General features: G+C 54.2%; 9 protein-coding genes across 9 annotated transcripts; all 9 read left to right on the top strand.

The window, feature by feature from the left end:
• The first annotated feature begins 220 nt into the window (after positions 1 to 220).
• LOC147597207 (feather beta keratin-like) lies at positions 221 to 514 on the top strand. The gene has a single exon (XM_086768179.1). It carries the CDS (start codon positions 221 to 223, stop codon positions 512 to 514), a length of 294 nt encoding a protein of 97 aa, XP_086624305.1.
• Positions 515 to 3,275: 2,761 nt separating this feature from the next.
• On the top strand, positions 3,276 to 3,569 carry LOC147597208 (feather beta keratin-like). Its single transcript, XM_086768184.1, has one exon. It carries the CDS (start codon positions 3,276 to 3,278, stop codon positions 3,567 to 3,569), a length of 294 nt encoding a protein of 97 aa, XP_086624310.1.
• A 2,695-nt stretch (positions 3,570 to 6,264) lies between these two features.
• Positions 6,265 to 6,558, top strand: LOC147597209 (feather beta keratin). Its single transcript, XM_086768180.1, has one exon. It carries the CDS (start codon positions 6,265 to 6,267, stop codon positions 6,556 to 6,558), a length of 294 nt encoding a protein of 97 aa, XP_086624306.1.
• Positions 6,559 to 9,953: 3,395 nt separating this feature from the next.
• On the top strand, positions 9,954 to 10,247 carry LOC147597210 (feather beta keratin-like). Its single transcript, XM_086768181.1, has one exon. It carries the CDS (start codon positions 9,954 to 9,956, stop codon positions 10,245 to 10,247), a length of 294 nt encoding a protein of 97 aa, XP_086624307.1.
• Positions 10,248 to 12,927: 2,680 nt separating this feature from the next.
• On the top strand, positions 12,928 to 13,224 carry LOC147597211 (feather keratin 1). The gene has a single exon (XM_086768173.1). The coding sequence runs from the start codon at positions 12,928 to 12,930 to the stop codon at positions 13,222 to 13,224; it is 297 nt and encodes a 98-aa protein (XP_086624299.1).
• A 3,288-nt stretch (positions 13,225 to 16,512) lies between these two features.
• LOC147597212 (feather beta keratin-like) lies at positions 16,513 to 16,806 on the top strand. The gene has a single exon (XM_086768185.1). It carries the CDS (start codon positions 16,513 to 16,515, stop codon positions 16,804 to 16,806), a length of 294 nt encoding a protein of 97 aa, XP_086624311.1.
• A 2,681-nt stretch (positions 16,807 to 19,487) lies between these two features.
• On the top strand, positions 19,488 to 19,784 carry LOC147597213 (feather keratin 1-like). The gene has a single exon (XM_086768177.1). It carries the CDS (start codon positions 19,488 to 19,490, stop codon positions 19,782 to 19,784), a length of 297 nt encoding a protein of 98 aa, XP_086624303.1.
• A 3,288-nt stretch (positions 19,785 to 23,072) lies between these two features.
• On the top strand, positions 23,073 to 23,366 carry LOC147597214 (feather beta keratin-like). Its single transcript, XM_086768186.1, has one exon. It carries the CDS (start codon positions 23,073 to 23,075, stop codon positions 23,364 to 23,366), a length of 294 nt encoding a protein of 97 aa, XP_086624312.1.
• A 2,685-nt stretch (positions 23,367 to 26,051) lies between these two features.
• Positions 26,052 to 26,345, top strand: LOC147597215 (feather beta keratin-like). Its single transcript, XM_086768187.1, has one exon. The coding sequence runs from the start codon at positions 26,052 to 26,054 to the stop codon at positions 26,343 to 26,345; it is 294 nt and encodes a 97-aa protein (XP_086624313.1).
• Positions 26,346 to 27,212: the final 867 nt, after the last annotated feature.

Here is a 27,212-nt window from a genome sequence, read left to right on the forward strand (position 1 = left end):
CCTTGCCACCAGCACAGGAGGTGGGAGAAGGTCTTGGTCTTTCTTTGCAGGACCCTCTTGGGGACCAGGGCTCTTCAGTCTCCCTCTGTCCCTACACAGCCTGCCCCTGCTCCCCAGCCTGTGCGTTTTCTCTCTTGCCGAGCAGGCTGTGAGGCTGTGGCTCACATGGTGCCTGTGCTTTCGCTTTGCTCTCTCCCAGGTGCACATCCATCCCACAGCCATGTCCTGCTACGATCTGTGCCGTCCCTGTGGGCCAACCCCACTTGCCAACAGCTGCAACGAGCCCTGTGTCAGGCAGTGCCAGGACTCGCGGGTGGTGATCCAGCCCTCTCCCGTGGTGGTGACCCTGCCCGGACCCATCCTCAGCTCCTTCCCCCAGAACACCGCTGTGGGATCCTCCACCTCGGCTGCTGTTGGCAGCATCCTGAGTGAGGAGGGAGTGCCCATCAACTCTGGGGGCTTTCACCTCTCTGGCCTTGGTGGTCGCTTCCATGGAAGAAGGTTCCTGCCCTGAAAGAGCCAGCCCGGATGTCCAGTGAGTGCATCGACCAGGAAGCCCAAAGCCATGTGCCGGACTGAGGACGGAGCTGGTGGCCAGGGTTTCCAGAAGGGTTGAGCACCCTGGTGCCCTCCTGCAGAGGAGGGATGGAAGCAAGGTGCCATCCTGTGCAGTCTGGAAACACGGCCACGTGATGTCTTCTTCTTCTCCTGCTTTCTTCTCCGCATCGTGAGTCCCTGTTGTCTCCTGCTGTGCTGTGCCACAGGTTCATTGTGAAGCAAGCAGAGAGGTTCCCTGCTCATCATCCTCTCCCGATGTGTGAGGGAGGAAGATGTGTGCTCCAGTGCTGTGAAGGGGTGCCTGACTGTCAGGTGCCCTTGTAGCCGCCTGGAGTGGGTCCCTTCCAGCGTGCACTGCTTTTTATTCACTCTTCAGACTGATTAAAGTTTATGCTGCATTGTATCTTGAGTGTCCTCGTGTTCCTTGTGTGCTGGGTTGCCCAGCTGCGCTCTTCAGGGGAAATGGGATGCTGTAGAGGGGAAAGGTGTGGCTCAAGGCATGTGTTGACCTGCTATCCTTGTGGGGGCTTGGAGAGAGTGTCTTAGTGAAAGGGTTACCTGGAGGCAACTGTCCTTTCCATGGATATAGCCTTCCCAATATCACCCAGAACCCTTTGTGCTGAACTCCAGACTGGTGGTGCCTCTCAGGAAACTCCTGTGATGCCTGCCTTGGCTCCAAGACGTGTGTGTTGTGTGACAAATGCCCAAGGAATTGTATCCCTTCACTTCTGCTGCCAGACCATCTTGCTGTGCCCCTCAGGGCCTTTTCTGAAGTACTCTGCAATGCTGGCTGTGCTGCACAGTCACTGCTTGAGGGTTCACGTCGCCTTTGGCTCACGACACAGAAGCGCGGACATTTGGTGAGTCCCTCTGTGTCCTCTGCACAGCAGGTGAAGGAAGGAAAGAAACCCTCCACGCTGCAGCCATTCTATCTTCCTGTCTTTCTGCTCTGAACTGCAAGGGCTCCTACATGAGCGAATGAAGTAACCTTGCTGGTGTGTGACTTTCCCATGTAGTCAGTGATGTAGCAGAGGACAAGCTGCCTATCTCTTCCTCCCACCTGCTTTAGTCCTCCACAGGTGATGTTTTGCTCTGTGCCTCTCATTCCTGCTTCATGTAGCGTGAGGGGCACCTCCTGTGCTGCCCTGTATGCTGTGGGACCTCCTGCAGTGCCTGTCCCCATAGCTAAAGCCCTGTCTTCCCTGAAAGGCAGCTGCTGCCAGCAACCCTGCTGTGCCCTGCTGCGCAGGAAGGCCCTCAGGAACCGCACTGTCCATCGACATTCTCGAGCCATGCTGAGCTGACAGTGGGGTGAAAAGACGGTGTCAGGGGAGGGTGGCTGCATCTGCAGCACAGGATCAGACAGGGCAGGGTGTGGCAGGGCATCGGAGCCTTTGGGCAGACCCTCAGTATAGGTACTGACTGTGGGACTAGCTTGGGCAAGTGGGAAACGTCATGTCTGAGTGTGCTGAAATGCTTGGGAAGAGGAAAAATAGATCCTGATATCTACTTGGCTCCAGTGTCTTCCCTCTGACATTGGCAGAACATGAGTACTTCTAATGAGTTTTGATGTCTCACGGAAAACTTTCCAAACTTTTTGCAGTGTCTGTTACTCAGCGTGTAGGCTCAAAGAATAAGTGTTTTGTAGCCTTGGTGATGAAGAAGGAACTGTTAGGAAATGCCAAAACTGACCTTTGCTGGTGGCACAGGGCAGAGCAGAGAGTGTTTGTTGGAGAGGAGGGTCTCTGCTTCTCAAACATCTTTCTCCTAATGATGGGAGGTTACTTGGGACTCTGCAGATAAGGTACATAAAGGAAAGAAGTGTATGGATTTCTCCTGATGTTAAACTGCTGAGCCTAAAACCTTGCAGGATATTAAGGTGACTGGGAAATTTATACCGAAATTGGGTGGAGTTAGGCATTAGGTTAGGTTACATATATGAGACTCCTGTCACAGAAAATTCTTTTTAAGACTGGCTTTGTATTTAGGGTTGCAGGAAAACACACACCTTTCATTAGTAGAATTGTTGAAGTCAGGCCCTGGAGGGTAAGAGGCTGGCATCAGCTAGGGAGGTGGAATTCTCCTCATCACTGGTTGCATTATCTGCCTTTGCTGACATGGCATGGCCCCGGAAATGTTTCAGCCTCTCATACTGTGACTGGAAAGAAGCCTGTGTGGCTGGACGGGCATGTCATGAACAGGGAAATGAAAAGGCAGCGTTGCAGGGAACATAAGCGTTGTCCCCATTTCTCTAATTGTGGTTCTTTGCATGCAAGATGAGGTTGTTGGTAAACACATTAGATGTGCTCAAAGGGTGCCTGTGGGCCTGGGGCAGTCCAGAGCAGTATAAAAGGCCGTCCAGGTGCAGGCTCCCTCACCCACTTCTCTTGCCTCCTCCTCCTTGGTGAACAAGGTGAGTGACAACTGCCTTCGCCTTTTCTTGACTTTCTCCTTTTTCGATTTGTCTTCTGGCCTCAACTGAGTCTTTGCTTCTCTGGAGCTTTTACTGAGAGGGGAGGTGGGAGAAAGTCTTAGGCTTTTTATCAGATGCCCCTGAGGGTCTGGGGATCCCAGTCCTCTCTTCCTCCCCGAGCAGCCTGTCCCTGCTCCCCAGCCTGTGCGTTTTCTCTCTTGCCGAGCAGGCTGTGAGGCTGTGGCTCACATGGTGCCTGTACTTTCCCTTTGCTCTCTCCCAGGTGCACGTCCATCCCACAGCCATGTCCTGCTACGATCTGTGCCGTCCCTGTGGGCCAACCCCACTTGCCAACAGCTGCAACGAGCCCTGTGTCAGGCAGTGCCAGGACTCGCGGGTGATTATTGAACCATCTCCCGTGGTGGTGACCCTGCCCGGACCCATCCTCAGCTCCTTCCCCCAGAACACCGCTGTGGGATCCTCCACCTCGGCTGCTGTTGGCAGCATCCTGAGTGAGGAGGGAGTGCCCATCAACTCTGGGGGCTTTCACCTCTCTGGCCTTGGTGGTCGCTTCCATGGAAGAAGGTTCCTGCCCTGAAAGAGCCAGCCCGGACGTCCAGTGAGTGCATCGACCAGGAAGCCCAAAGCCATGTGCCGGACTGAGGACGGAGCTGGTGGCCAGGGTTTCCAGAAGGGTTGAGCACCCTGGTGCCCTCCTGCAGAGGAGGGATGGAAGCAAGGTGCCATCCTGTGCAGTCTGGAAACACGGCCACGTGATGTCTTCTTCTTCTCCTGCTTTCTTCTCCGCATCGTGAGTCCCTGTTGTCTCCTGCTGTGCTGTGCCACAGGTTCATTGTGAAGCAAGCAGAGAGGTTCCCTGCTCATCATCCTCTCCCGATGTGTGAGGGAGGAAGATGTGTGCTCCAGTGCTGTGAAGGGGTGCCTGACTGTCAGGTGCCCTTGTAGCTGCCTGGAGTGGGTCCCTTCCAGCATGCACTGCTTTTTATTCACTCTTCAGACTGATTAAAGTTTATGCTGCATTGTAGCTTGTGTGTCCTCGTGTTCCTTCTCTCCTGGAAGGAAGTTATGCCCAGCTAAGCTGTGCAGGGGGAAATGGGATGCTATACACAGTGGATGGATGAGGTGCAATGGTGGACCTCTCTTGTACCTGTAGGATCTGACTGCCGAGAAGAGCTGTGGTGAATGGAAGGGACATGGGGTGGTGGAGGGGTCTGTGGTATTTCCTTTCTCAGAAAAGGGTGGTGAGGATCTCCCCCAAGGGATATGTGAGCAACAAGCAAGGTTACTTACTGGATTCCAGTCGAAGCGGCAAGCCTGCTGGAAGACATTTCTGTGCAGGCTAACACCCACTATGCCAAGGCTCTGATCACATGTTACGACCCAGAATAAATCCTTGCCCTTCTCTATTCCAATCTGTTCTTCCAATCCCTATAAGTGGAAGGAGTCTCAGAATATTTGAATGGACAGGTGGCAGCTGGGGCAACTGTGTAATGCAAATGTGTGGCTTCTGCTAGGGTTTGGCCCAAAGGGTATGAGTTGGTCAAGGGTGTGCAAAATGGGTAGTGGAGGGGACTGGACACACAGGGATCGTCCTCCCTCATCCAAAAGAGATGGGTAGCATTGATGACAGGTCCCGGAAAGTCTAGTGGGGTCTACATGTGAGAAGGAAAGCCATCTTTGCCTGCACTGCAGCAGTCTTGTGGTCAGAAACATTTGCTGTTGTGGAGTCCTTCACTGTGCGTCGCTCTGTCCTGAAGGGACATGTGCCTGGAAGGGACACACAGCAAATCCTCCAGGAACCTGAGTCATGTGCTGTGCGGGCTGTGCCTGGAGAGGTTGCAAGCAGTGATGCTTTTGTCCCTCCAGGCAGGCCTCAAGCTGGGGAGCCTGAGGGAGTGGTACCCCACTAGCTCTGTCCTTAGTCCCTCCTTCCCACACAGGGAATGCTTTGGTCCTGCTGTTCATGTCATGGTTCAGGTAAGGCAGGAGGTACCTCTGGTGCTGTGCTCCTCCGACTGTCCTTTCAAAGACTCGTGGACCCTGCTTGGTTCTGAGCAGAGGTGGTTGTCCTGTGGAAATGCTGCCAAGGATTTGGTCATGCGTGGTGTGCCAGCAGTCTGGATGTCGAAAACTGAAGTTTTGGCAAAGACATGGGTGGTAAGAAAGGTGTGTATTGATGGGCCAGCACATTCCTTAGTCACTGGGCTGTGTCCAGCTTTGCCAGAGGTCTACATCAAAGAGTGCTGGAAGGGAAATAGCCTTCATTCCTAAGCACTGGTTGTCTGGTAGTTATGGAGAGTTGGGATGAAGGAGAGGAGGAAGATGTCAAAAGAGGCACCAAACTTGTTCCGAGAGCAAAGCTCAGTGTCAGGGAGAGAGTGCAAAGCCCAAAGGCAGAGGTGCCCTGCCTGGGAAGGTGATGCCTACTAGAGTGTGAGTGAGCACAGCATGAGAGCAAGCCACTGATGGTGCCCATGGTTATGTGTGGCTGGCCAGGTTGAAGCTTCAGAGTTGTGAGGAGAATTATCTCATTCACCAGGAAAGAGGTTAGAGTGAGGCCCTGGAGGGCAAGAGGCTGGCATCAGCTAGGGAGGTGGAGCTGTCTTCATCACTGGCTGCATCATCTGCCTTTGCTGACATGGCATGGCCCCAGGAAATGTTTTGGCCTCTCATACTGTGACTGGAAAGAAGCCTGTGTGGCTGGACGGGCATGTCATGAACAGGGAAATGAAAAGGCAGCATTGCAGGGAACATAAGCGTTGTCCCCATTTCTCTAATTGTGGTTCTTTACATGCAAGATGAGGTTGTTGGTAAACACATTAGATGTGCTCAGAGGGTGCCTGTGGGCCTGGGGCAGTCCAGAGCAGTATAAAAGGCCGTCCAGGTGCAGGCTCCCTCATCCACTTCTCTTGCCTCCTCCTCCTTGGTGAACAAGGTGAGTGACAACTGCCTTGGCCTCACTCTTCCCTTTCTCTTCTTCTCGTTGTTTTACGGCCCCGGTAGATCTTTTACCAGGACCCTTCCTCTCTGGCTGTGTTCCTGACCCTGGGCTCCTTGCCACCAGCACGGGAGGTGGGAGAAGGTCTTGGTCTGTCTTTGCAGGACCCTCTTGGGGACCAGGGCTCTTCAGTCTCCCTCTGTCCCTACACAGCCTGTCCCTGCTCCCCAGCCTGTGCGTTTTCTCTCTTGCCGAGCAGGCTGTGAGGCTGTGGCTCACATGGTGCCTGTGCTTTCCCTTTGCTCTCTCCCAGGTGCACATCCATCCCACAGCCATGTCCTGCTACGATCTGTGCCGTCCCTGTGGGCCAACCCCACTTGCCAACAGCTGCAACGAGCCCTGTGTCAGGCAGTGCCAGGACTCGCGGGTGATTATTGAACCATCTCCCGTGGTGGTGACCCTGCCCGGACCCATCCTCAGCTCCTTCCCCCAGAACACCGCTGTGGGATCCACCACCTCGGCTGCTGTTGGCAGCATCCTGAGTGAGGAGGGAGTGCCCATCAACTCTGGGGGCTTTCACCTCTCTGGCCTTGGTGGTCGCTTCCATGGAAGAAGGTTCCTGCCCTGAGAGAGCCAGCCCGGACGTCCAGTGAGTGCATCGACCAGGAAGCCCAAAGCCATGTGCCGGACTGAGGACGGAGCTGGTGGCCAGGGTTTCCAGAAGGGTTGAGCACCCTGGTGCCCTCCTGCAGAGGAGGGATGGAAGCAAGGTGCCATCCTGTGCAGTCTGGAAACACGGCCACGTGATGTCTTCTTCTTCTCCTGCTTTCTTCTCCGCATCGTGAGTCCCTGTTGTCTCCTGCTGTGCTGTGCCACAGGTTCATTGTGAAGCAAGCAGAGAGGTTCCCTGCTCATCATCCTCTCCCGATGTGTGAGGGAGGAAGATGTGTGCTCCAGTGCTGTGAAGGGGTGCCTGACTGTCAGGTGCCCTTGTAGCTGCCTGGAGTGGGTCCCTTCCAGCGTGCACTGCTTTTTATTCACTCTTCAGACTGATTAAAGTTTATGCTGCATTGTATCTTGAGTGTCCTCGTGTTCCTTGTGTGCTGGGTTGCCCAGCTGCGCTCTTCAGGGGAAATGGGATGCTGTAGAGGGGAAAGGTGTGGCTCAAGGCATGTGTTGACCTGCTATCCTTGTGGGGGCTTGGAGAGAGTGTCTTAGTGAAAGGGTTACCTGGAGGCAACTGTCCTTTCCATGGATATAGCCTTCCCAATATCACCCAGAACCCTTTGTGCTGAACTCCAGACTGGTGGTGCCTCTCAGGAAACTCCTGTGATGCCTGCCTTGGCTCCAAGACGTGTGTGTTGTGTGACAAATGCCCAAGGAATTGTATCCCTTCACTTCTGCTGCCAGACCATCTTGCTGTGCCCCTCAGGGCCTTTTCTGAAGTACTCTGCAATGCTGGCTGTGCTGCACAGTCACTGCTTGAGGGTTCACGTCGCCTTTGGCTCACGACACAGAAGCGCGGACATTTGGTGAGTCCCTCTGTGTCCTCTGCACAGCAGGTGAAGGAAGGAAAGAAACCCTCCACGCTGCAGCCATTCTATCTTCCTGTCTTTCTGCTCTGAACTGCAAGGGCTCCTACATGAGCGAATGAAGTAACCTTGCTGGTGTGTGACTTTCCCATGTAGTCAGTGATGTAGCAGAGGACAAGCTGCCTATCTCTTCCTCCCACCTGCTTTAGTCCTCCACAGGTGACGTTTTGCTCTGTGCCTCTCATTCCTGCTTCATGTAGCGTGAGGGGCACCTCCTGTGCTGCCCTGTATGCTGTGGGACCTCCTGCAGTGCCTGTCCCCATAGCTAAAGCCCTGTCTTCCCTGAAAGGCAGCTGCTGCCAGCAACCCTGCTGTGCCCTGCTGCGCAGGAAGGCCCTCAGGAACCGCACTGTCCATCGACATTCTCGAGCCATGCTGAGCTGACAGTGGGGTGAAAAGACGGTGCCAGGGGAGGGTGGCTGCATCTGCAGCACAGGATCAGACAGGGCAGGGTGTGGCAGGGCATCGGAGCCTTTGGGCAGACCCTCAGTATGGGTACTGACTGTGGGACTAGCTTGGGCCATGATTGTAAGCCATGCTTAACCATCAGCAGAGCCAGGTCAAGATCAATCCAGGGATGGAAGGCCAAGCCCTCAGTACATGCTCTGATGGGCAGCGTTTTTCAGGATGCTTGAGCCTTTATTTAGACCCTCGATATAGGAACCTGAGTCAAGGCAAATGGAGAGAAGGTGGGAAATGGGTTCTTTGTATTTAATATTCCGGTTGTGGAAAGGTTTTAATTGGAAGTGTCATGAGTAGAGAACTGGTCTGCAGTACGCCTTGAGGTTAATGAAAACTCTTTTGTGTTTCAAGGAAATATTTCCATTACAGGCGTGGCTGCTGTGTTGCAGTCCCACTTGGGATTTCTTCTGCATGCGTATTTGATTAGATAAACATCTCCTGCCAGCATAAAAGCTCTCTTCATCTTCCTGAATAAGGAATTTGGCCTTGGCCTCTGCAATTAGAGAGCTGCCTGTCTCCAATGGAGTCCCAACCTAGTCAGTGAACATATTTTGTCCACCCTTTGAAATAAGGACCCAGCTGGGGTGTCAGAGGAGTGCAGGTGGTGGCTCAAGTAGGGCTGTCATTCCTCTTGGAAACATTCAGCCCCTTTCTTGCCCCAGGAAATGCAGTGCAGAGCACCAAATCCTTCCTTTGGCATGCATTCCTCGGGAGATCCTTACACGTGCTGCTATCCAGGCTGTCTTTGCTGGCACTGTCAGCCCTCACTTGCTTCTGGGGATAATTGTGCATTGTGTGGAAATATTTCTGAGTGTTTGGAAATGTATGCTGTCCTGTTAGTACATAGGACCAAAAAAGAAGCCGAGTTACAGACACTGGGAACAGAAGAAGGAAGCATTTTGAAGCCAGGAGGCGTTCTTGTTAGAGAGTGGTTTGTGCAAGATAACAGCCTTGGGTACCTAATGCTTACTTATGGGAAAACAATGTCATTCCTTCTGAAACATTCCTGTTCTGGTGATTGAGGAACTCAAGGCAATGCTCAAAGAGGTGAGAAGGCAAACCAGGCAGGCTAGCTTGTTCTAAGGGCAATATGAGATACCAAAGAAAGTTCAAAAACCTGAGAGCATCTTCTCTCTGATGAAAAAAATGATGCATAAGAAAGCTTTTAAATTCCTTTGAGGCACAGAGAGCAATGGGTTGGGCCAGTCCCTGCATAAAGAAAGCTTGCACATTAATCACAGGTTCATAACGAAAAAAATCTGAGCTCATTACAAGAAAGGCTAAAATCATACCTCAGGACGTAAGATGCTGACATCACCAGAAAATATAACACAACTCCACCATTAGGCTGGAACATCTGCCTGATCTTTGTTGTAAATTTGCCAGGAAAAATTTTGGTCTCCCATACTGTGACTTGAAAGAAGCCTGTGTGGCTGGACGGGCATGTCATGAACAGGGAAATGAAAAGGCAGCATTGCAGGGAACTAAAACAATCACCCATGTATTAAGTGGGATGATTAGCATAGAATATGAGCTGTTGGTAAACACATTAGATGTGCTCAGAGGGTGCCTGTGGGCCTGGGGCAGTCCAGAGCAGTATAAAAGGCCGTCCAGGTGCAGGCTCCCTCACCCACTTCTCTTGCCTCCTCCTCCTTGGTGAACAAGGTGAGTGACAACTGCCTTCGCCTTTTCTTGACTTTCTCCTTTTTCGATTTGTCTTCTGGCCTCAACTGAGTCTTTGCTTCTCTGGAGCTTTTACTGAGAGGGGAGGTGGGAGAAAGTCTTAGGCTTTTTATCAGATGCCCCTGAGGGTCTGGGGATCCCAGTCCTCTCTTCCTCCCCGAGCAGCCTGTCCCTGCTCCCCAGCCTGTACGTTTTCTCTCTTGCCGAGCAGGCTGTGAGGCTGTGGCTCACACGGTGCCTGTGCTTTCCCTTTGCTCTCTCCCAGGTGCACGTCCATCCCACAGCCATGTCCTGCTATGATCTGTGCCGTCCCTGTGGGCCAACCCCACTTGCCAACAGCTGCAACGAGCCCTGTGTCAGGCAGTGCCAGGACTCGCGGGTGGTGATCCAGCCCTCTCCTGTGGTGGTGACCCTGCCCGGACCCATCCTCAGCTCCTTCCCCCAGAACACCGCTGTGGGATCCTCCACCTCGGCTGCTGTTGGCAGCATCCTGAGTGAGGAGGGAGTGCCCATCAACTCTGGGGGCTTTCACCTCTCTGGCCTTGGTGGTCGCTTCCACGGAAGAAGGTTCCTGCCCTGAAAGAGCCAGCCCGGATGTCCAGTGAGTGCATCGACCAGGAAGCCCAAAGCCATGTGCCGGACTGAGGACGGAGCTGGTGGCCAGGGTTTCCAGAAGGGTTGAGCACCCTGGTGCCCTCCTGCAGAGGAGGGATGGAAGCAAGGTGCCATCCTGTGCAGTCTGGAAACACGGCCACGTGATGTCTTCTTCTTCTCCTGCTTTCTTCTCCGCATCGTGAGTCCCTGTTGTCTCCTGCTGTGCTGTGCCACAGGTTCATTGTGAAGCAAGCAGAGAGGTTCCCTGCTCATCATCCTCTCCCGATGTGTGAGGGAGGAAGATGTGTGCTCCAGTGCTGTGAAGGGGTGCCTGACTGTCAGGTGCCCTTGTAGCTGCCTGGAGTGGGTCCCTTCCAGCATGCACTGCTTTTTATTCCCTCTTCAGACTGATTAAAGTTTATGCTGCATTGTATCTTGTGTGTCCTCGTGTTCCTTGTGTGCTGGGATACCCAGCTACGCTGTGCAGGGGGAAATGGGATGCTATACAGGGTGGCTGAAAGGTGGGATGGATGAGGGTGCAATGATGGACATCTTGTACCTGTAGGAGCTGACTACTCAGAAAAGCCATGGTGAATGGAAAGGACATGGGGTGGTGGAGGGGTCTGTGGTGTTTTCTGAGTATGCCAGTGGTGGTCTGGATCTCCCCCAAGGGACATGTGAGCAACAAGCAAGGTTGCTTACCAGCTTCCAGTTGAAGAGGCAAGATGTTGACTTTCTTGAAGACATATCTATGCAGGCTGACACCCACCATGCCAAGGCTCTCATTGCATGTCGCTCCCCAAGACATGGCTTTGCCCTTCTCTACTCCGAGCTGTTCTTCCAAACCCTGGAACAGGAAGGACTCCCAAAGGATTTGAAGGGAACGGTGGCAGCCAGGGCAACTGTGTGATGGAGACGTGCGGCCTGTGCTAGAGTTTGGCCCAAAGGGATTGGGTAGGTCAAGGTATGTAAAATGAGTAAGAGAGGTGAATGAATACACAGGGATCGTCCTCCCCCATCGTAAAGAGATGGGTAGCATTGATGACATGTCCTGGAAAGTCTAGTGGGGTCTACATGTGAGAAGGAAAGCCATCTTTGCCTGCACTTCAGCAGTCTTGTGGTCAGAAGCATTTACTGCTGTGGAGTCCTTCACTGTGTGTCGCTCTATCCTGAAGGGACATGTGCCTGGAAGGGACACACAGCAAATCCTCCAGGAACCTGAGTCATGTGCTGTGCGGGCTGTGCCTGGAGAGGTTGCAAGCAGTGATGCTTTTGTCCCTCCAGCCAGGCCTCAAGCTGGGGAGCCTGAGGGAGTGATACCCCACTAGCTCTGTCCTTAGTCCCCGCTTCCCACACAGGGAATGCTTTGGTCCTGCTGTTCATGTCATGGTTCAGGTAAGGCAGGAGGTACCTCTGGTGCTGTGCTCCTCCGACTGTGCTTTCAAAGACTTGTGAACCTTGCTTGGTTCTGAGCAGAGGTGGTTGTCCTGTGGAAATGCTGCCAAGGATTTGGTCATGTGTGGTGTGCCAGCAGTCTGGATGGCCAAAGCAGAAGTTTTGGCAAAGACATGGGTGGAAGAAAGACGTGTACTCAGAGGCCAGCATGTGACCCTTGGTCACTGGGCTGTGTCTAACTTTGCCAGAGGTTTACAGCAAAGAGTGTTGGGAGGGGAATAGCCTTCATTCTTAAGCACTGGTTGTCTGGTGGTTATGGAGAGTTGGGATGAAGGAGAGGAGGAGGATGGCAAAAGAGGCACCAAACTTGTTCCGAGAGCAAAGCTCAGTGTCAGGGAGAGAGTGCAAAGCCCAAGGGCAGAGGTGCCCTGCCTGGGAAGGTGATGCCTACATGAGAGCAAGCCACTGATGGTGCCCATGGTTGTGTGTGGATGTCCAGGTTGAAGCTTCAGGGTTATGAGGAGACTTGTCTGCTTCACCAGGAAAGAGTTTGAAGTGAGGCCCTGGAGGGCAAGAGGCTGGCATCAGCTAGGGAGGTGGAGCTGTCTTCATCACTGGCTGCATCATCTGCCTTTTCTGACGTGGCATGGCCCCAGGAAATGTTTTGGCCTCTCATACTGTGACTGGAAAGAAGCCTGTGTGGCTGGTCGGGCATGTCACGAACAGGGAAATGAAAAGGCAGCGTTGCAGGGAACATAAGCGTTGTCTCCATTTCTCTAATTGTGGTTCTTTGCATGCAAGATGAGGTTGTTGGTAAACACATTAGATGTGCTCAGAGGGTGCCTGTGGGCCTGGGGCAGTCCAGAGCAGTATAAAAGGCCGTCCAGGTGCAGGCTCCCTCACCCACTTCTCTTGCCTCCTCCTCCTTGGTGAACAAGGTGAGTGACAACTGCCTTGGCCTCACTCTTCTCTTTCTCTTCTTCTCTTTGTCTTACGGCCTCGGTAGATCTTTTACCAAGACCCTTCCTCTCTGGCTGTGTTCCTGACCCTGGGCTCCTTGCCACCAGCACGGGAGGTGGGAGAAGGTCTTGGTCTTTGCAGGACCCTCTTGGGGACCAGGGCTCTTCAGTCTCCCTCTGTCCCTACACAGCCTGCCCCTGCTCCCCAGCCTGTGCGTTTTCTCTCTTGCTGAGCAGGCTGTGAGGCTGTGGCTCACATGGTGCCTGTGCTTTCCCTTTGCTCTCTCCCAGGTGCACATCCATCCCACAGCCATGTCCTGCTACGATCTGTGCCGTCCCTGTGGGCCAACCCCACTTGCCAACAGCTGCAACGAGCCCTGTGTCAGGCAGTGCCAGGACTCGCGGGTGGTGATCCAGCCCTCTCCCGTGGTGGTGACCCTGCCCGGACCCATCCTCAGCTCCTTCCCCCAGAACACCGCTGTGGGATCCTCCACCTCGGCTGCTGTTGGCAGCATCCTGAGTGAGGAGGGAGTGCCCATCAACTCTGGGGGCTTTCACCTCTCTGGCCTTGGTGGTCGCTTCCACGGAAGAAGGTTCCTACCCTGCTAAATCCAGCCAGGATGTCCAGTGAGTGCATTGACCAGGAAGCCCAAAGCCATGTGCCGGACTGAGGACGGAGCTGGTGGCCAGGGTTTCCAGAAGGGTTGAGCACCCTGGTGCCCTCCTGCAGAGGAGGGATGGAAGCAAGGTGCCATCCTGTGCAGTCTGGAAACACGGCCACGTGATGTCTTCTTCTTCTCCTGCTTTCTTCTCCGCATCGTGAGTCCCTGTTGTCTCCTGCTGTGCTGTGCCACAGGTTCATTGTGAAGCAAGCAGAGAGGTTCCCTGCTCATCATCCTCTCCCGATGTGTGAGGGAGGAAGATGTGTGCTCCAGTGCTGTGAAGGGGTGCCTGACTGTCAGGTGCCCTTGTAGCTGCCTGGAGTGGGTCCCTTCCAGCGTGCACTGCTTTTTATTCACTCTTCAGACTGATTAAAGTTTATGCTGCATTGTATCTTGAGTGTCCTCGTGTTCCTTGTGTGCTGGGATGCCCAGCCAAGGTGTGGATGGCAAAATGGGATGCTGGAGAGGGGAGAGGAGTGCCTGAAGGGATGTGGTGACCGAGTATTTGGAAGGGTGTGTCTTAGTGAAAGGGTTACCTGGAGGCAACTGTCCTTTCCATGGATATAGCCTTCCCAACATCACCCACATCCCTTTGCGCTGGTTTTCAGACTGGTGGTGCCTCTCAGCAAACTCCTGTGATGCCTGCCTTGGCTCCAAGACGTGTTTATTGTTTCACAAATGCCCAAGTAACTGTATTCCTGCACCTCTGCTGCCAGACCATCTCTCTGTGCCCCTCTGACCCCTTTCTGAAGTACTCTGCAATGCTGGCTGTGCTGCACAGTCACTGCTTGTGATTTTGCATGACCAGAAGGGAGGGAAGGCAGGATCTGAGCACAGGATCAGAGAGAGCAGGGTGTGGCAGGGCATCGGAGCCTTTGGGCACACCCTTTCCATTGAGGTCTGGGAGGAAACCCCACCTGTGGATTTTCTGGGGCAGGGATTTCATTGAGAGGACCATTAGAAGAAAAGACAGATTTTGCAGAGAGAATGTGAATGTAAGCTTGCTTTCTTGAAGGAAGAAGTCCTTCCCCGACATGTTGGTGATAGATGGTGTCCTGTATCCCAGGTGCACAGGGGATTTGCTCTTCCTGCACATGAGTGGCCTGAGTGTGGTAAGAGCAGGAGTAAGGGTCCTGATGAGCCCCACCTGGGGTCTCTGACTCCTCCCTCTTCCCTTTCACCCAGGGCTCTATTTAAGCTCTGTCCTGAGCCCTTAGTCCTTTCTCCAGCTTGGTGGCAGGAGGCTGAGCCTCCTGTTATTGTGCAGATTTGCTTGTGCCGGACCATGAGGCCCCTAGGTGTGGACCTGAAGTTGCCCACGGATTTCCAGCCTCTCCTTGGCTCTGTCTGGTTGTTGTGGCCCTGCTCAGCAATCAGTGGGCCATGTGGACCCAGGTTACCGTCACTGGATGTGCTCCTGAGCTGTGGGCTGACTGTCCTGCTTGATGTCCAACTTGCTTCATCACCATGAAGCTGACGATGGAGCTGGATTCTGGGCTGCACGTGTCCACAATCTCTGTGGTTTCCTTGCTCAGGTACTGTGCAATGGGGCTGTTGCTTGTGAGGCTGCTTCCCTGCTGCCCTTGTAATGCTGCTCATCTTGCGGGTGCCATCCTGCGGGGAGCAGCTGGCTGTCAGTCAGCCCTGACCATGTTTCTGTTTGAATGGACTTTTGCTGTCATCATCAGGTTACCACACTGCCCCTTCTAAGCTCTCCTCATCATCTCAAATGAGGCATTTGGCCTGGCCCTCTGTGATTAGAGGGCTGCCTGTTTCTGGTGGAGTCCCAGCCTACTTGGGCAAGGTGCCTTGTCCATGCTTTGCAATGAGGACCCATCTGGCACATCAGAGGAGTGCAGGTGACGCCCCAAGCAGGACTGTCATTTCTCTTGAGGACACTCACCTCCTCTTCTGCCCCAGGAAATGCAGTGCAGAGCACTGAATGCTGCCCTTGGAATGCCTCTCTGGGCAGTTCCTGATACCTGCTGCTCTCCAGGCTGTCTTTGCTGGTGCTGCCAGCCCTTGCTTGCTTCTGGGGAGGCTTGTCTGTTGCATGGAAATCTTGTGGAGTGTTTGGAAAAGTGTGTGCTGTCCTGTCAGTGTGTAGAGCAAAAGCAGAGTCTGAGGCGTGGAGCACAGGGTGGAGGAAAGGGGATATATTTGTTGCCCAGTATGTGCCTTTGTTTGTGATGGACATCCCAGTTTAGGAGGAGTGGTCAAGCAATGTCCTTCTTTGTGAAACCTGCCTGTGCTGGAGACTGGGGATGTCCAGATGCTGTTGACAGAGGGGAGAAGGGAAAAAGGCTGCGTTTATGTCACCAGAGAGCAATGTTTGAGATCAGAGAAGGCTTGAAGCCCAAGGGCAGAGCTGATGTGCTTGCAAAGCTGGTGCCTGAGCTGGTCCGTAGGGAAAGCTGAGGTTGTGGCTGGTCCTGACACAGGAACCGTGTTGGAAGTCTGGCCTTTAAGACAGGTTTGGGAGGAAAGGTGGCCCTGTATGGTAGGACAAAACCTCAGACTGAGCCCCAGGAGGCTGAGAGGTTAGCTTCACTGGGTGAGGTGTGCCATCTCTGTCTCTTTGCCTTCATCTTCCATCCCTTCTGTGTCATTTCCCCGGAAACCCTTTGGCCTCTAATTCTGTGACTGGAAAGAAGCCTGTGTGGCTGGGCGGGCATGTCATGAACAGGGAAATGAAAAGGCAGCATTGCAGGGAACATAAGCGTTGTCCCCATTTCTTTAATTGTGATGCTTTACATGCAAGATGAGGTTGTTGGTAAACACATTAGATGTGCTCAAAGGGTGCCTGTGGGCCTGGGGCAGTCCAGAGCAGTATAAAAGGCCGTCCAGGTGCAGGCTCCCTCATCCACTTCTCTTGCCTCCTCCTCCTTGGTGAACAAGGTGAGTGACAACTGCCTTGGCCTCACTCTTCTCTTTCTCTTCTTCTCTTTGTCTTACGGCCTCGGTAGATCTTTTACCAAGACCCTTCCTCTCTGGCTGTGTTCCTGACCCTGGGCTCCTCGCCACCAGCACGGGAGGTGGGAGAAGGTCTTGGTCTTTCTTTGCAGGACCCTCTTGGGGACCAGGGCTCTTCAGTCTCCCTCTGTCCCTACACAGCCTGTCCCTGCTCCCCAGCCTGTGCGTTTTCTCTCTTGCCGAGCAGGCTGTGAGGCTGTGGCTCACATGGTGCCTGTGCTTTCCCTTTGCTCTCTCCCAGGTGCACATCCATCCCACAGCCATGTCCTGCTACGATCTGTGCCGTCCCTGTGGGCCAACCCCACTTGCCAACAGCTGCAACGAGCCCTGTGTCAGGCAGTGCCAGGACTCGCGGGTGGTGATCCAGCCCTCTCCCGTGGTGGTGACCCTGCCCGGACCCATCCTCAGCTCCTTCCCCCAGAACACCGCTGTGGGATCCTCCACCTCGGCTGCTGTTGGCAGCATCCTGAGTGAGGAGGGAGTGCCCATCAACTCTGGGGGCTTTCACCTCTCTGGCCTTGGTGGTCGCTTCCACGGAAGAAGGTTCCTGCCCTGAAAGAGCCAGCCCGGATGTCCAGTGAGTGCATCGACCAGGAAGCCCAAAGCCATGTGCCGGACTGAGGACGGAGCTGGTGGCCAGGGTTTCCAGAAGGGTTGAGCACCCTGGTGCCCTCCTGCAGAGGAGGGATGGAAGCAAGGTGCCATTCTGTGCAGTCTGGAAACATGGCCACGTGATGTCTTCTTCTTCTCCTGCTTTCTTCTCCGCATCGTGAGTCCCTGTTGTCTCCTGCTGTGCTGTGCCACAGGTTCATTGTGAAGCAAGCAGAGAGGTTCCCTGCTCATCATCCTCTCCCGATGTGTGAGGGAGGAAGATGTGTGCTCCAGTGCTGTGAAGGGGTGCCTGACTGTCAGGTGCCCTTGTAGCTGCCTGGAGTGGGTCCCTTCCAGCATGCACTGCTTTTTATTCCCTCTTCAGACTGATTAAAGTTTATGCTGCATTGTATCTTGAGTGTCCTCGTGTTCCTTGTGTGCTGGGATACCCAGCTACGCTGTGCAGGGGGAAATGGGATGCTATACAGGGTGGCTGAAAGGTGGGATGGATGAGGGTGCAATGATGGACATCTTGTACCTGTAGGAGCTGACTACTCAGAAAAGCCATGGTGAATGGAAAGGACATGGGGTGGTGGAGGGGTCTGTGGTATCTTCTGAGTATGCCAGTGGTGGTCTGGAGCTCCCCCAAGGGACATGTGAGCAACAAGCAAGGTTGCTTACCAGCTTCCAGTTGAAGAGGCAAGACGTTGACTTTCTTGAAGACATATCTATGCAGGCTGACACCCACCATGCCAAGGCTCTCATTGCATGTCGCTCCCCAAGACATGGCTTTGCCCTTCTCTACTCCGAGCTGTTCTTCCAAACCCTGGAACAGGAAGGACTCCCAAAGGATTTGAAGGGAACGGTGGCAGCCAGGGCAACTGTGTGATGGAGACGTGCGGCCTGTGCTAGAGTTTGGCCCAATGGGAATGGGTAGGTCAAGGGTATGTTAAATGAGTAGGAGAGGAGAACGGATACAGAGCTATCATCTTCCCCCATCGTAAAGAGATGGGTAGCATTGATGACATGTCCTGGAAAGTCTAGTGGGGTCTACATGTGAGAAGGAAAGCCATCTTTGCCTGCACTTCAGCAGTCTTGTGGTCAGAAGCATTTACTGCTGTGGAGTCCTTCACTGTGTATCGCTCTGTCCTGAAGAGACATGTGCCTGGAAGGGACACACAACAAATCCTCCAGGAACCTGAGTCATGTGCTGTGCGGGCTGTGCCTGGAGAGGTTGCAAGCAGTGATGCTTTTGTCCCTCCAGGCAGGCCTCAAGCTGGGGAGCCTGAGGGAGTGGTACCCCACTAGCTCTGTCCTTAGTCCCCCCTTCCCACACAGGGAATGCTTTGGTCCTGCTGTTCATGTCATGGTTCAGGTAAGGCAGGAGGTACCTCTGGTGCTGTGCTCCTCCAACTGTCCTTTCAAAGACTCGTGGACCCTGCTTGGTTCTGAGCAGAGGTGGTTGTCCTGTGGAAATGCTGCCAAGGATTTGGTCATGCGTGGTGTGCCAGCAGTCTGGATGGCCAAAGCAGAAGTTTTGGCAAAGACATGGGTGGAAGAAAGACGTGTACTCAGAGGCCAGCATGTGACCCTTGGTCACTGGGCTGTGTCTAACTTTGCCAGAGGTTTACAGCAAAGAGTGTTGGGAGGGGAATAGCCTTCATTCTTAAGCACTGGTTGTCTGGTGGTTATGGAGAGTTGGGATGAAGGAGAGGAGGAGGATGGCAAAAGAGGCACCAAACTTGTTCCGAGAGCAAAGCTCAGTGTCAGGGAGAGAGTGCAAAGCCCAAGGGCAGAGGTGCCCTGCCTGGGAAGGTGATGCCTACATGAGAGCAAGCCACTGATGGTGCCCATGGTTGTGTGTGGATGTCCAGGTTGAAGCTTCAGGGTTATGAGGAGACTTGTCTGCTTCACCAGGAAAGAGTTTGAAGTGAGGCCCTGGAGGGCAAGAGGCTGGCATCAGCTAGGGAGGTGGAGCTGTCTTCATCACTGGCTGCATCATCTGCCTTTTCTGACGTGGCATGGCCCCAGGAAATGTTTTGGCCTCTCATACTGTGACTGGAAAGAAGCCTGTGTGGCTGGTCGGGCATGTCACGAACAGGGAAATGAAAAGGCAGCGTTGCAGGGAACATAAGCGTTGTCTCCATTTCTCTAATTGTGGTTCTTTGCATGCAAGATGAGGTTGTTGGTAAACACATTAGATGTGCTCAGAGGGTGCCTGTGGGCCTGGGGCAGTCCAGAGCAGTATAAAAGGCCGTCCAGGTGCAGGCTCCCTCACCCACTTCTCTTGCCTCCTCCTCCTTGGTGAACAAGGTGAGTGACAACTGCCTTGGCCTCACTCTTCTCTTTCTCTTCTTCTCTTTGTCTTACGGCCTCGGTAGATCTTTTACCAAGACCCTTCCTCTCTGGCTGTGTTCCTGACCCTGGGCTCCTTGCCACCAGCACGGGAGGTGGGAGAAGGTCTTGGTCTTTGCAGGACCCTCTTGGGGACCAGGGCTCTTCAGTCTCCCTCTGTCCCTACACAGCCTGCCCCTGCTCCCCAGCCTGTGCGTTTTCTCTCTTGCTGAGCAGGCTGTGAGGCTGTGGCTCACATGGTGCCTGTGCTTTCCCTTTGCTCTCTCCCAGGTGCACATCCATCCCACAGCCATGTCCTGCTACGATCTGTGCCGTCCCTGTGGGCCAACCCCACTTGCCAACAGCTGCAACGAGCCCTGTGTCAGGCAGTGCCAGGACTCGCGGGTGGTGATCCAGCCCCCTCCCGTGGTGGTGACCCTGCCCGGACCCATCCTCAGCTCCTTCCCCCAGAACACCGCTGTGGGATCCTCCACCTCGGCTGCTGTTGGCAGCATCCTGAGTGAGGAGGGAGTGCCCATCAACTCTGGGGGCTTTCACCTCTCTGGCCTTGGTGGTCGCTTCCACGGAAGAAGGTTCCTACCCTGCTAAATCCAGCCAGGATGTCCAGTGAGTGCATTGACCAGGAAGCCCAAAGCCATGTGCCGGACTGAGGACGGAGCTGGTGGCCAGGGTTTCCAGAAGGGTTGAGCACCCTGGTGCCCTCCTGCAGAGGAGGGATGGAAGCAAGGTGCCATCCTGTGCAGTCTGGAAACACGGCCACGTGATGTCTTCTTCTTCTCCTGCTTTCTTCTCCGCATCGTGAGTCCCTGTTGTCTCCTGCTGTGCTGTGCCACAGGTTCATTGTGAAGCAAGCAGAGAGGTTCCCTGCTCATCATCCTCTCCCGATGTGTGAGGGAGGAAGATGTGTGCTCCAGTGCTGTGAAGGGGTGCCTGACTGTCAGGTGCCCTTGTAGCTGCCTGGAGTGGGTCCCTTCCAGCGTGCACTGCTTTTTATTCACTCTTCAGACTGATTAAAGTTTATGCTGCATTGTATCTTGAGTGTCCTCGTGTTCCTTGTGTGCTGGGATGCCCAGCCAAGGTGTGGATGGCAAAATGGGATGCTGGAGAGGGGAGAGGAGTGCCTGAAGGGATGTGGTGACCGAGTATTTGGAAGGGTGTGTCTTAGTGAAAGGGTTACCTGGAGGCAACTGTCCTTTCCATGGATATAGCCTTCCCAACATCACCCACATCCCTTTGCGCTGGTTTTCAGACTGGTGGTGCCTCTCAGCAAACTCCTGTGATGCCTGCCTTGGCTCCAAGACGTGTTTATTGTTTCACAAATGCCCAAGTAACTGTATTCCTGCACCTCTGCTGCCAGACCATCTCTCTGTGCCCCTCTGACCCCTTTCTGAAGTACTCTGCAATGCTGGCTGTGCTGCACAGTCACTGCTTGTGATTTTGCATGACCAGAAGGGAGGGAAGGCAGGATCTGAGCACAGGATCAGAGAGAGCAGGGTGTGGCAGGGCATCGGAGCCTTTGGGCACACCCTTTCCATTGAGGTCTGGGAGGAAACCCCACCTGTGGATTTTCTGGGGCAGGGATTTCATTGAGAGGACCATTAGAAGAAAAGACAGATTTTGCAGAGAGAATGTGAATGTAAGCTTGCTTTCTTGAAGGAAGAAGTCCTTCCCCGACATGTTGGTGATAGATGGTGTCCTGTATCCCAGGTGCACAGGGGATTTGCTCTTCCTGCACATGAGTGGCCTGAGTGTGGTAAGAGCAGGAGTAAGGGTCCTGATGAGCCCCACCTGGGGTCTCTGACTCCTCCCTCTTCCCTTTCACCCAGGGCTCTATTTAAGCTCTGTCCTGAGCCCTTAGTCCTTTCTCCAGCTTGGTGGCAGGAGGCTGAGCCTCCTGTTATTGTGCAGATTTGCTTGTGCCGGACCATGAGGCCCCTAGGTGTGGACCTGAAGTTGCCCACGGATTTCCAGCCTCTCCTTGGCTCTGTCTGGTTGTTGTGGCCCTGCTCAGCAATCAGTGGGCCATGTGGACCCAGGTTACCGTCACTGGATGTGCTCCTGAGCTGTGGGCTGACTGTCCTGCTTGATGTCCAACTTGCTTCATCACCATGAAGCTGACGATGGAGCTGGATTCTGGGCTGCACGTGTCCACAATCTCTGTGGTTTCCTTGCTCAGGTACTGTGCAATGGGGCTGTTGCTTGTGAGGCTGCTTCCCTGCTGCCCTTGTAATGCTGCTCATCTTGCGGGTGCCATCCTGCGGGGAGCAGCTGGCTGTCAGTCAGCCCTGACCATGTTTCTGTTTGAATGGACTTTTGCTGTCATCATCAGGTTACCACACTGCCCCTTCTAAGCTCTCCTCATCATCTCAAATGAGGCATTTGGCCTGGCCCTCTGTGATTAGAGGGCTGCCTGTTTCTGGTGGAGTCCCAGCCTACTTGGGCAAGGTGCCTTGTCCATGCTTTGCAATGAGGACCCATCTGGCACATCAGAGGAGTGCAGGTGACGCCCCAAGCAGGACTGTCATTTCTCTTGAGGACACTCACCTCCTCTTCTGCCCCAGGAAATGCAGTGCAGAGCACTGAATGCTGCCCTTGGAATGCCTCTCTGGGCAGTTCCTGATACCTGCTGCTCTCCAGGCTGTCTTTGCTGGTGCTGCCAGCCCTTGCTTGCTTCTGGGGAGGCTTGTCTGTTGCATGGAAATCTTGTGGAGTGTTTGGAAAAGTGTGTGCTGTCCTGTCAGTGTGTAGAGCAAAAGCAGAGTCTGAGGCGTGGAGCACAGGGTGGAGGAAAGGGGATATATTTGTTGCCCAGTATGTGCCTTTGTTTGTGATGGACATCCCAGTTTAGGAGGAGTGGTCAAGCAATGTCCTTCTTTGTGAAACCTGCCTGTGCTGGAGACTGGGGATGTCCAGATGCTGTTGACAGAGGGGAGAAGGGAAAAAGGCTGCGTTTATGTCACCAGAGAGCAATGTTTGAGATCAGAGAAGGCTTGAAGCCCAAGGGCAGAGCTGATGTGCTTGCAAAGCTGGTGCCTGAGCTGGTCCGTAGGGAAAGCTGAGGTTGTGGCTGGTCCTGACACAGGAACCGTGTTGGAAGTCTGGCCTTTAAGACAGGTTTGGGAGGAAAGGTGGCCCTGTATGGTAGGACAAAACCTCAGACTGAGCCCCAGGAGGCTGAGAGGTTAGCTTCACTGGGTGAGGTGTGCCATCTCTGTCTCTTTGCCTTCATCTTCCATCCCTTCTGTGTCATTTCCCCGGAAACCCTTTGGCCTCTAATTCTGTGACTGGAAAGAAGCCTGTGTGGCTGGGCGGGCATGTCATGAACAGGGAAATGAAAAGGCAGCATTGCAGGGAACATAAGCGTTGTCCCCATTTCTTTAATTGTGATGCTTTACATGCAAGATGAGGTTGTTGGTAAACACATTAGATGTGCTCAAAGGGTGCCTGTGGGCCTGGGGCAGTCCAGAGCAGTATAAAAGGCCGTCCAGGTGCAGGCTCCCTCATCCACTTCTCTTGCCTCCTCCTCCTTGGTGAACAAGGTGAGTGACAACTGCCTTGGCCTCACTCTTCTCTTTCTCTTCTTCTCTTTGTCTTACGGCCTCGGTAGATCTTTTACCAAGACCCTTCCTCTCTGGCTGTGTTCCTGACCCTGGGCTCCTTGCCACCAGCACGGGAGGTGGGAGAAGGTCTTGGTCTTTCTTTGCAGGACCCTCTTGGGGACCAGGGCTCTTCAGTCTCCCTCTGTCCCTACACAGCCTGTCCCTGCTCCCCAGCCTGTGCGTTTTCTCTCTTGCCGAGCAGGCTGTGAGGCTGTGGCTCACATGGTGCCTGTGCTTTCCCTTTGCTCTCTCCCAGGTGCACATCCATCCCACAGCCATGTCCTGCTACGATCTGTGCCGTCCCTGTGGGCCAACCCCACTTGCCAACAGCTGCAACGAGCCCTGTGTCAGGCAGTGCCAGGACTCGCGGGTGGTGATCCAGCCCTCTCCCGTGGTGGTGACCCTGCCCGGACCCATCCTCAGCTCCTTCCCCCAGAACACCGCTGTGGGATCCTCCACCTCGGCTGCTGTTGGCAGCATCCTGAGTGAGGAGGGAGTGCCCATCAACTCTGGGGGCTTTCACCTCTCTGGCCTTGGTGGTCGCTTCCACGGAAGAAGGTTCCTGCCCTGAAAGAGCCAGCCCGGATGTCCAGTGAGTGCATCGACCAGGAAGCCCAAAGCCATGTGCCGGACTGAGGACGGAGCTGGTGGCCAGGGTTTCCAGAAGGGTTGAGCACCCTGGTGCCCTCCTGCAGAGGAGGGATGGAAGCAAGGTGCCATTCTGTGCAGTCTGGAAACATGGCCACGTGATGTCTTCTTCTTCTCCTGCTTTCTTCTCCGCATCGTGAGTCCCTGTTGTCTCCTGCTGTGCTGTGCCACAGGTTCATTGTGAAGCAAGCAGAGAGGTTCCCTGCTCATCATCCTCTCCCGATGTGTGAGGGAGGAAGATGTGTGCTCCAGTGCTGTGAAGGGGTGCCTGACTGTCAGGTGCCCTTGTAGCTGCCTGGAGTGGGTCCCTTCCAGCATGCACTGCTTTTTATTCCCTCTTCAGACTGATTAAAGTTTATGCTGCATTGTATCTTGAGTGTCCTCGTGTTCCTTGTGTGCTGGGATACCCAGCTACGCTGTGCAGGGGGAAATGGGATGCTATACAGGGTGGCTGAAAGGTGGGATGGATGAGGGTGCAATGATGGACATCTTGTACCTGTAGGAGCTGACTACTCAGAAAAGCCATGGTGAATGGAAAGGACATGGGGTGGTGGAGGGGTCTGTGGTATCTTCTGAGTATGCCAGTGGTGGTCTGGAGCTCCCCCAAGGGACATGTGAGCAACAAGCAAGGTTGCTTACCAGCTTCCAGTTGAAGAGGCAAGACGTTGACTTTCTTGAAGACATATCTATGCAGGCTGACACCCACCATGCCAAGGCTCTCATTGCATGTCGCTCCCCAAGACATGGCTTTGCCCTTCTCTACTCCGAGCTGTTCTTCCAAACCCTGGAACAGGAAGGACTCCCAAAGGATTTGAAGGGAACGGTGGCAGCCAGGGCAACTGTGTGATGGAGACGTGCGGCCTGTGCTAGAGTTTGGCCCAATGGGAATGGGTAGGTCAAGGGTATGTTAAATGAGTAGGAGAGGAGAACGGATACAGAGCTATCATCTTCCCCCATCGTAAAGAGATGGGTAGCATTGATGACATGTCCTGGAAAGTCTAGTGGGGTCTACATGTGAGAAGGAAAGCCATCTTTGCCTGCACTTCAGCAGTCTTGTGGTCAGAAGCATTTACTGCTGTGGAGTCCTTCACTGTGTATCGCTCTGTCCTGAAGAGACATGTGCCTGGAAGGGACACACAACAAATCCTCCAGGAACCTGAGTCATGTGCTGTGCGGGCTGTGCCTGGAGAGGTTGCAAGCAGTGATGCTTTTGTCCCTCCAGGCAGGCCTCAAGCTGGGGAGCCTGAGGGAGTGGTACCCCACTAGCTCTGTCCTTAGTCCCCCCTTCCCACACAGGGAATGCTTTGGTCCTGCTGTTCATGTCATGGTTCAGGTAAGGCAGGAGGTACCTCTGGTGCTGTGCTCCTCCGACTGTCCTTTCAAAGACTCGTGGACCCTGCTTGGTTCTGAGCAGAGGTGGTTGTCCTGTGGAAATGCTGCCAAGGATTTGGTCATGCGTGGTGTGCCAGCAGTCTGGATGGCCAAAGCAGAAGTTTTGGCAAAGACATGGGTGGAAGAAAGACGTGTACTCAGAGGCCAGCATGTGACCCTTGGTCACTGGGCTGTGTCTAACTTTGCCAGAGGTTTACAGCAAAGAGTGTTGGGAGGGGAATAGCCTTCATTCTTAAGCACTGGTTGTCTGGTGGTTATGGAGAGTTGGGATGAAGGAGAGGAGGAGGATGGCAAAAGAGGCACCAAACTTGTTCCGAGAGCAAAGCTCAGTGTCAGGGAGAGAGTGCAAAGCCCAAGGGCAGAGGTGCCCTGCCTGGGAAGGTGATGCCTACATGAGAGCAAGCCACTGATGGTGCCCATGGTTGTGTGTGGATGTCCAGGTTGAAGCTTCAGGGTTATGAGGAGACTTGTCTGCTTCACCAGGAAAGAGTTTGAAGTGAGGACCTGGAGGGTAAGAGGCTGGCATCAGCTAGGGAGGTGGAGCTGTCTTCATCACTGGCTGCATCATCTGCCTTTGCTGACATGGCATGGCCCCAGGAAATGTTTTGGCCTCTCATACTGTGACTGGAAAGAAGCCTGTGTGGCTGGGCGGGCATGTCACGAACAGGGAAATGAAAAGGCAGCATTGCAGGGAACATAAGCGTTGTCCCCATTTCTCTAATTGTGGTTCTTTGCATGCAAGATGAGGTTGTTGGTAAACACATTAGATGTGCTCAGAGGGTGCCTGTGGGCCTGGGGCAGTCCAGAGCAGTATAAAAGGCCGTCCAGGTGCAGGCTCCCTCATCCACTTCTCTTGCCTCCTCCTCCTTGGTGAACAAGGTGAGTGACAACTGCCTTGGCCTCAATCTTCCCTTTCTCTCCTTCTCGTTGTTTTACGGCCCCGGTAGATCTTTTACCAAGACCCTTCCTCTCTGGCTGTGTTCCTGACCCTGGGCTCCTTGCCACCAGCACGGGAGGTGGGAGAAGGTCTTGGTCTTTCTTTGCAGGACCCTCTTGGGGACCAGGGCTCTTCAGTCTCCCTCTGTCCCTACACAGCCTGTCCCTGCTCCCCAGCCTGTACGTTTTCTCTCTTGCCGAGCAGGCTGTGAGGCTGTGGCTCACACGGTGCCTGTGCTTTCCCTTTGCTCTCTCCCAGGTGCACGTCCATCCCACAGCCATGTCCTGCTATGATCTGTGCCGTCCCTGTGGGCCAACCCCACTTGCCAACAGCTGCAACGAGCCCTGTGTCAGGCAGTGCCAGGACTCGCGGGTGGTGATCCAGCCCTCTCCCGTGGTGGTGACCCTGCCCGGCCCAATCCTCAGCTCCTTCCCCCAGAACACCGCTGTGGGATCCTCCACCTCGGCTGCTGTTGGCAGCATCCTGAGTGAGGAGGGAGTGCCCATCAACTCTGGGGGCTTTCACCTCTCTGGCCTTGGTGGTCGCTTCCACGGAAGAAGGTTCCTGCCCTGAAAGAGCCAGCCCGGATGTCCAGTGAGTGCATCGACCAGGAAGCCCAAAGCCATGTGCCGGACTGAGGACGGAGCTGGTGGCCAGGGTTTCCAGAAGGGTTGAGCACCCTGGTGCCCTCCTGCAGAGGAGGGATGGAAGCAAGGTGCCATGCTGTGCAGTCTGGAAACACGGCCACGTGATGTCTTCTTCTTCTCCTGCTTTCTTCTCCGCATCGTGAGTCCCTGTTGTCTCCTGCTGTGCTGTGCCACAGGTTCATTGTGAAGCAAGCAGAGAGGTTCCCTGCTCATCATCCTCTCCCGATGTGTGAGGGAGGAAGATGTGTGCTCCAGTGCTGTGAAGGGGTGCCTGACTGTCAGGTGCCCTTGTAGCTGCCTGGAGTGGGTCCCTTCCAGCATGCACTGCTTTTTATTCCCTCTTCAGACTGATTAAAGTTTATGCTGCATTGTATCTTGTGTGTCCTCGTGTTCCTTGTGTGCTGGGATACCCAGCTACGCTGTGCAGGGGGAAATGGGATGCTATACAGGGTGGCTGAAAGGTGGGATGGATGAGGGTGCAATGATGGACATCTTGTACCTGTAGGAGCTGACTACTCAGAAAAGCCATGGTGAATGGAAAGGACATGGGGTGGTGGAGGGGTCTGTGGTGTTTTCTGAGTATGCCAGTGGTGGTCTGGAGCTCCCCCAAGGGACATGTGAGCAACAAGCAAGGTTGCTTACCAGCTTCCAGTTGAAGAGGCAAGACGTTGACTTTCTTGAAGACATATCTATGCAGGCTGACACCCACCATGCCAAGGCTCTCATTGCATGTCGCTCCCCAAGACATGGCTTTGCCCTTCTCTACTCCGAGCTGTTCTTCCAAACCCTGGAA

This window comes from Chlamydotis macqueenii, chromosome 28 (assembly GCF_036417535.1).
Source record: "Chlamydotis macqueenii isolate bChlMac1 chromosome 28, bChlMac1.mat, whole genome shotgun sequence".
In the NCBI taxonomy this organism is placed as follows: domain Eukaryota; kingdom Metazoa; phylum Chordata; class Aves; order Otidiformes; family Otididae; genus Chlamydotis; species Chlamydotis macqueenii.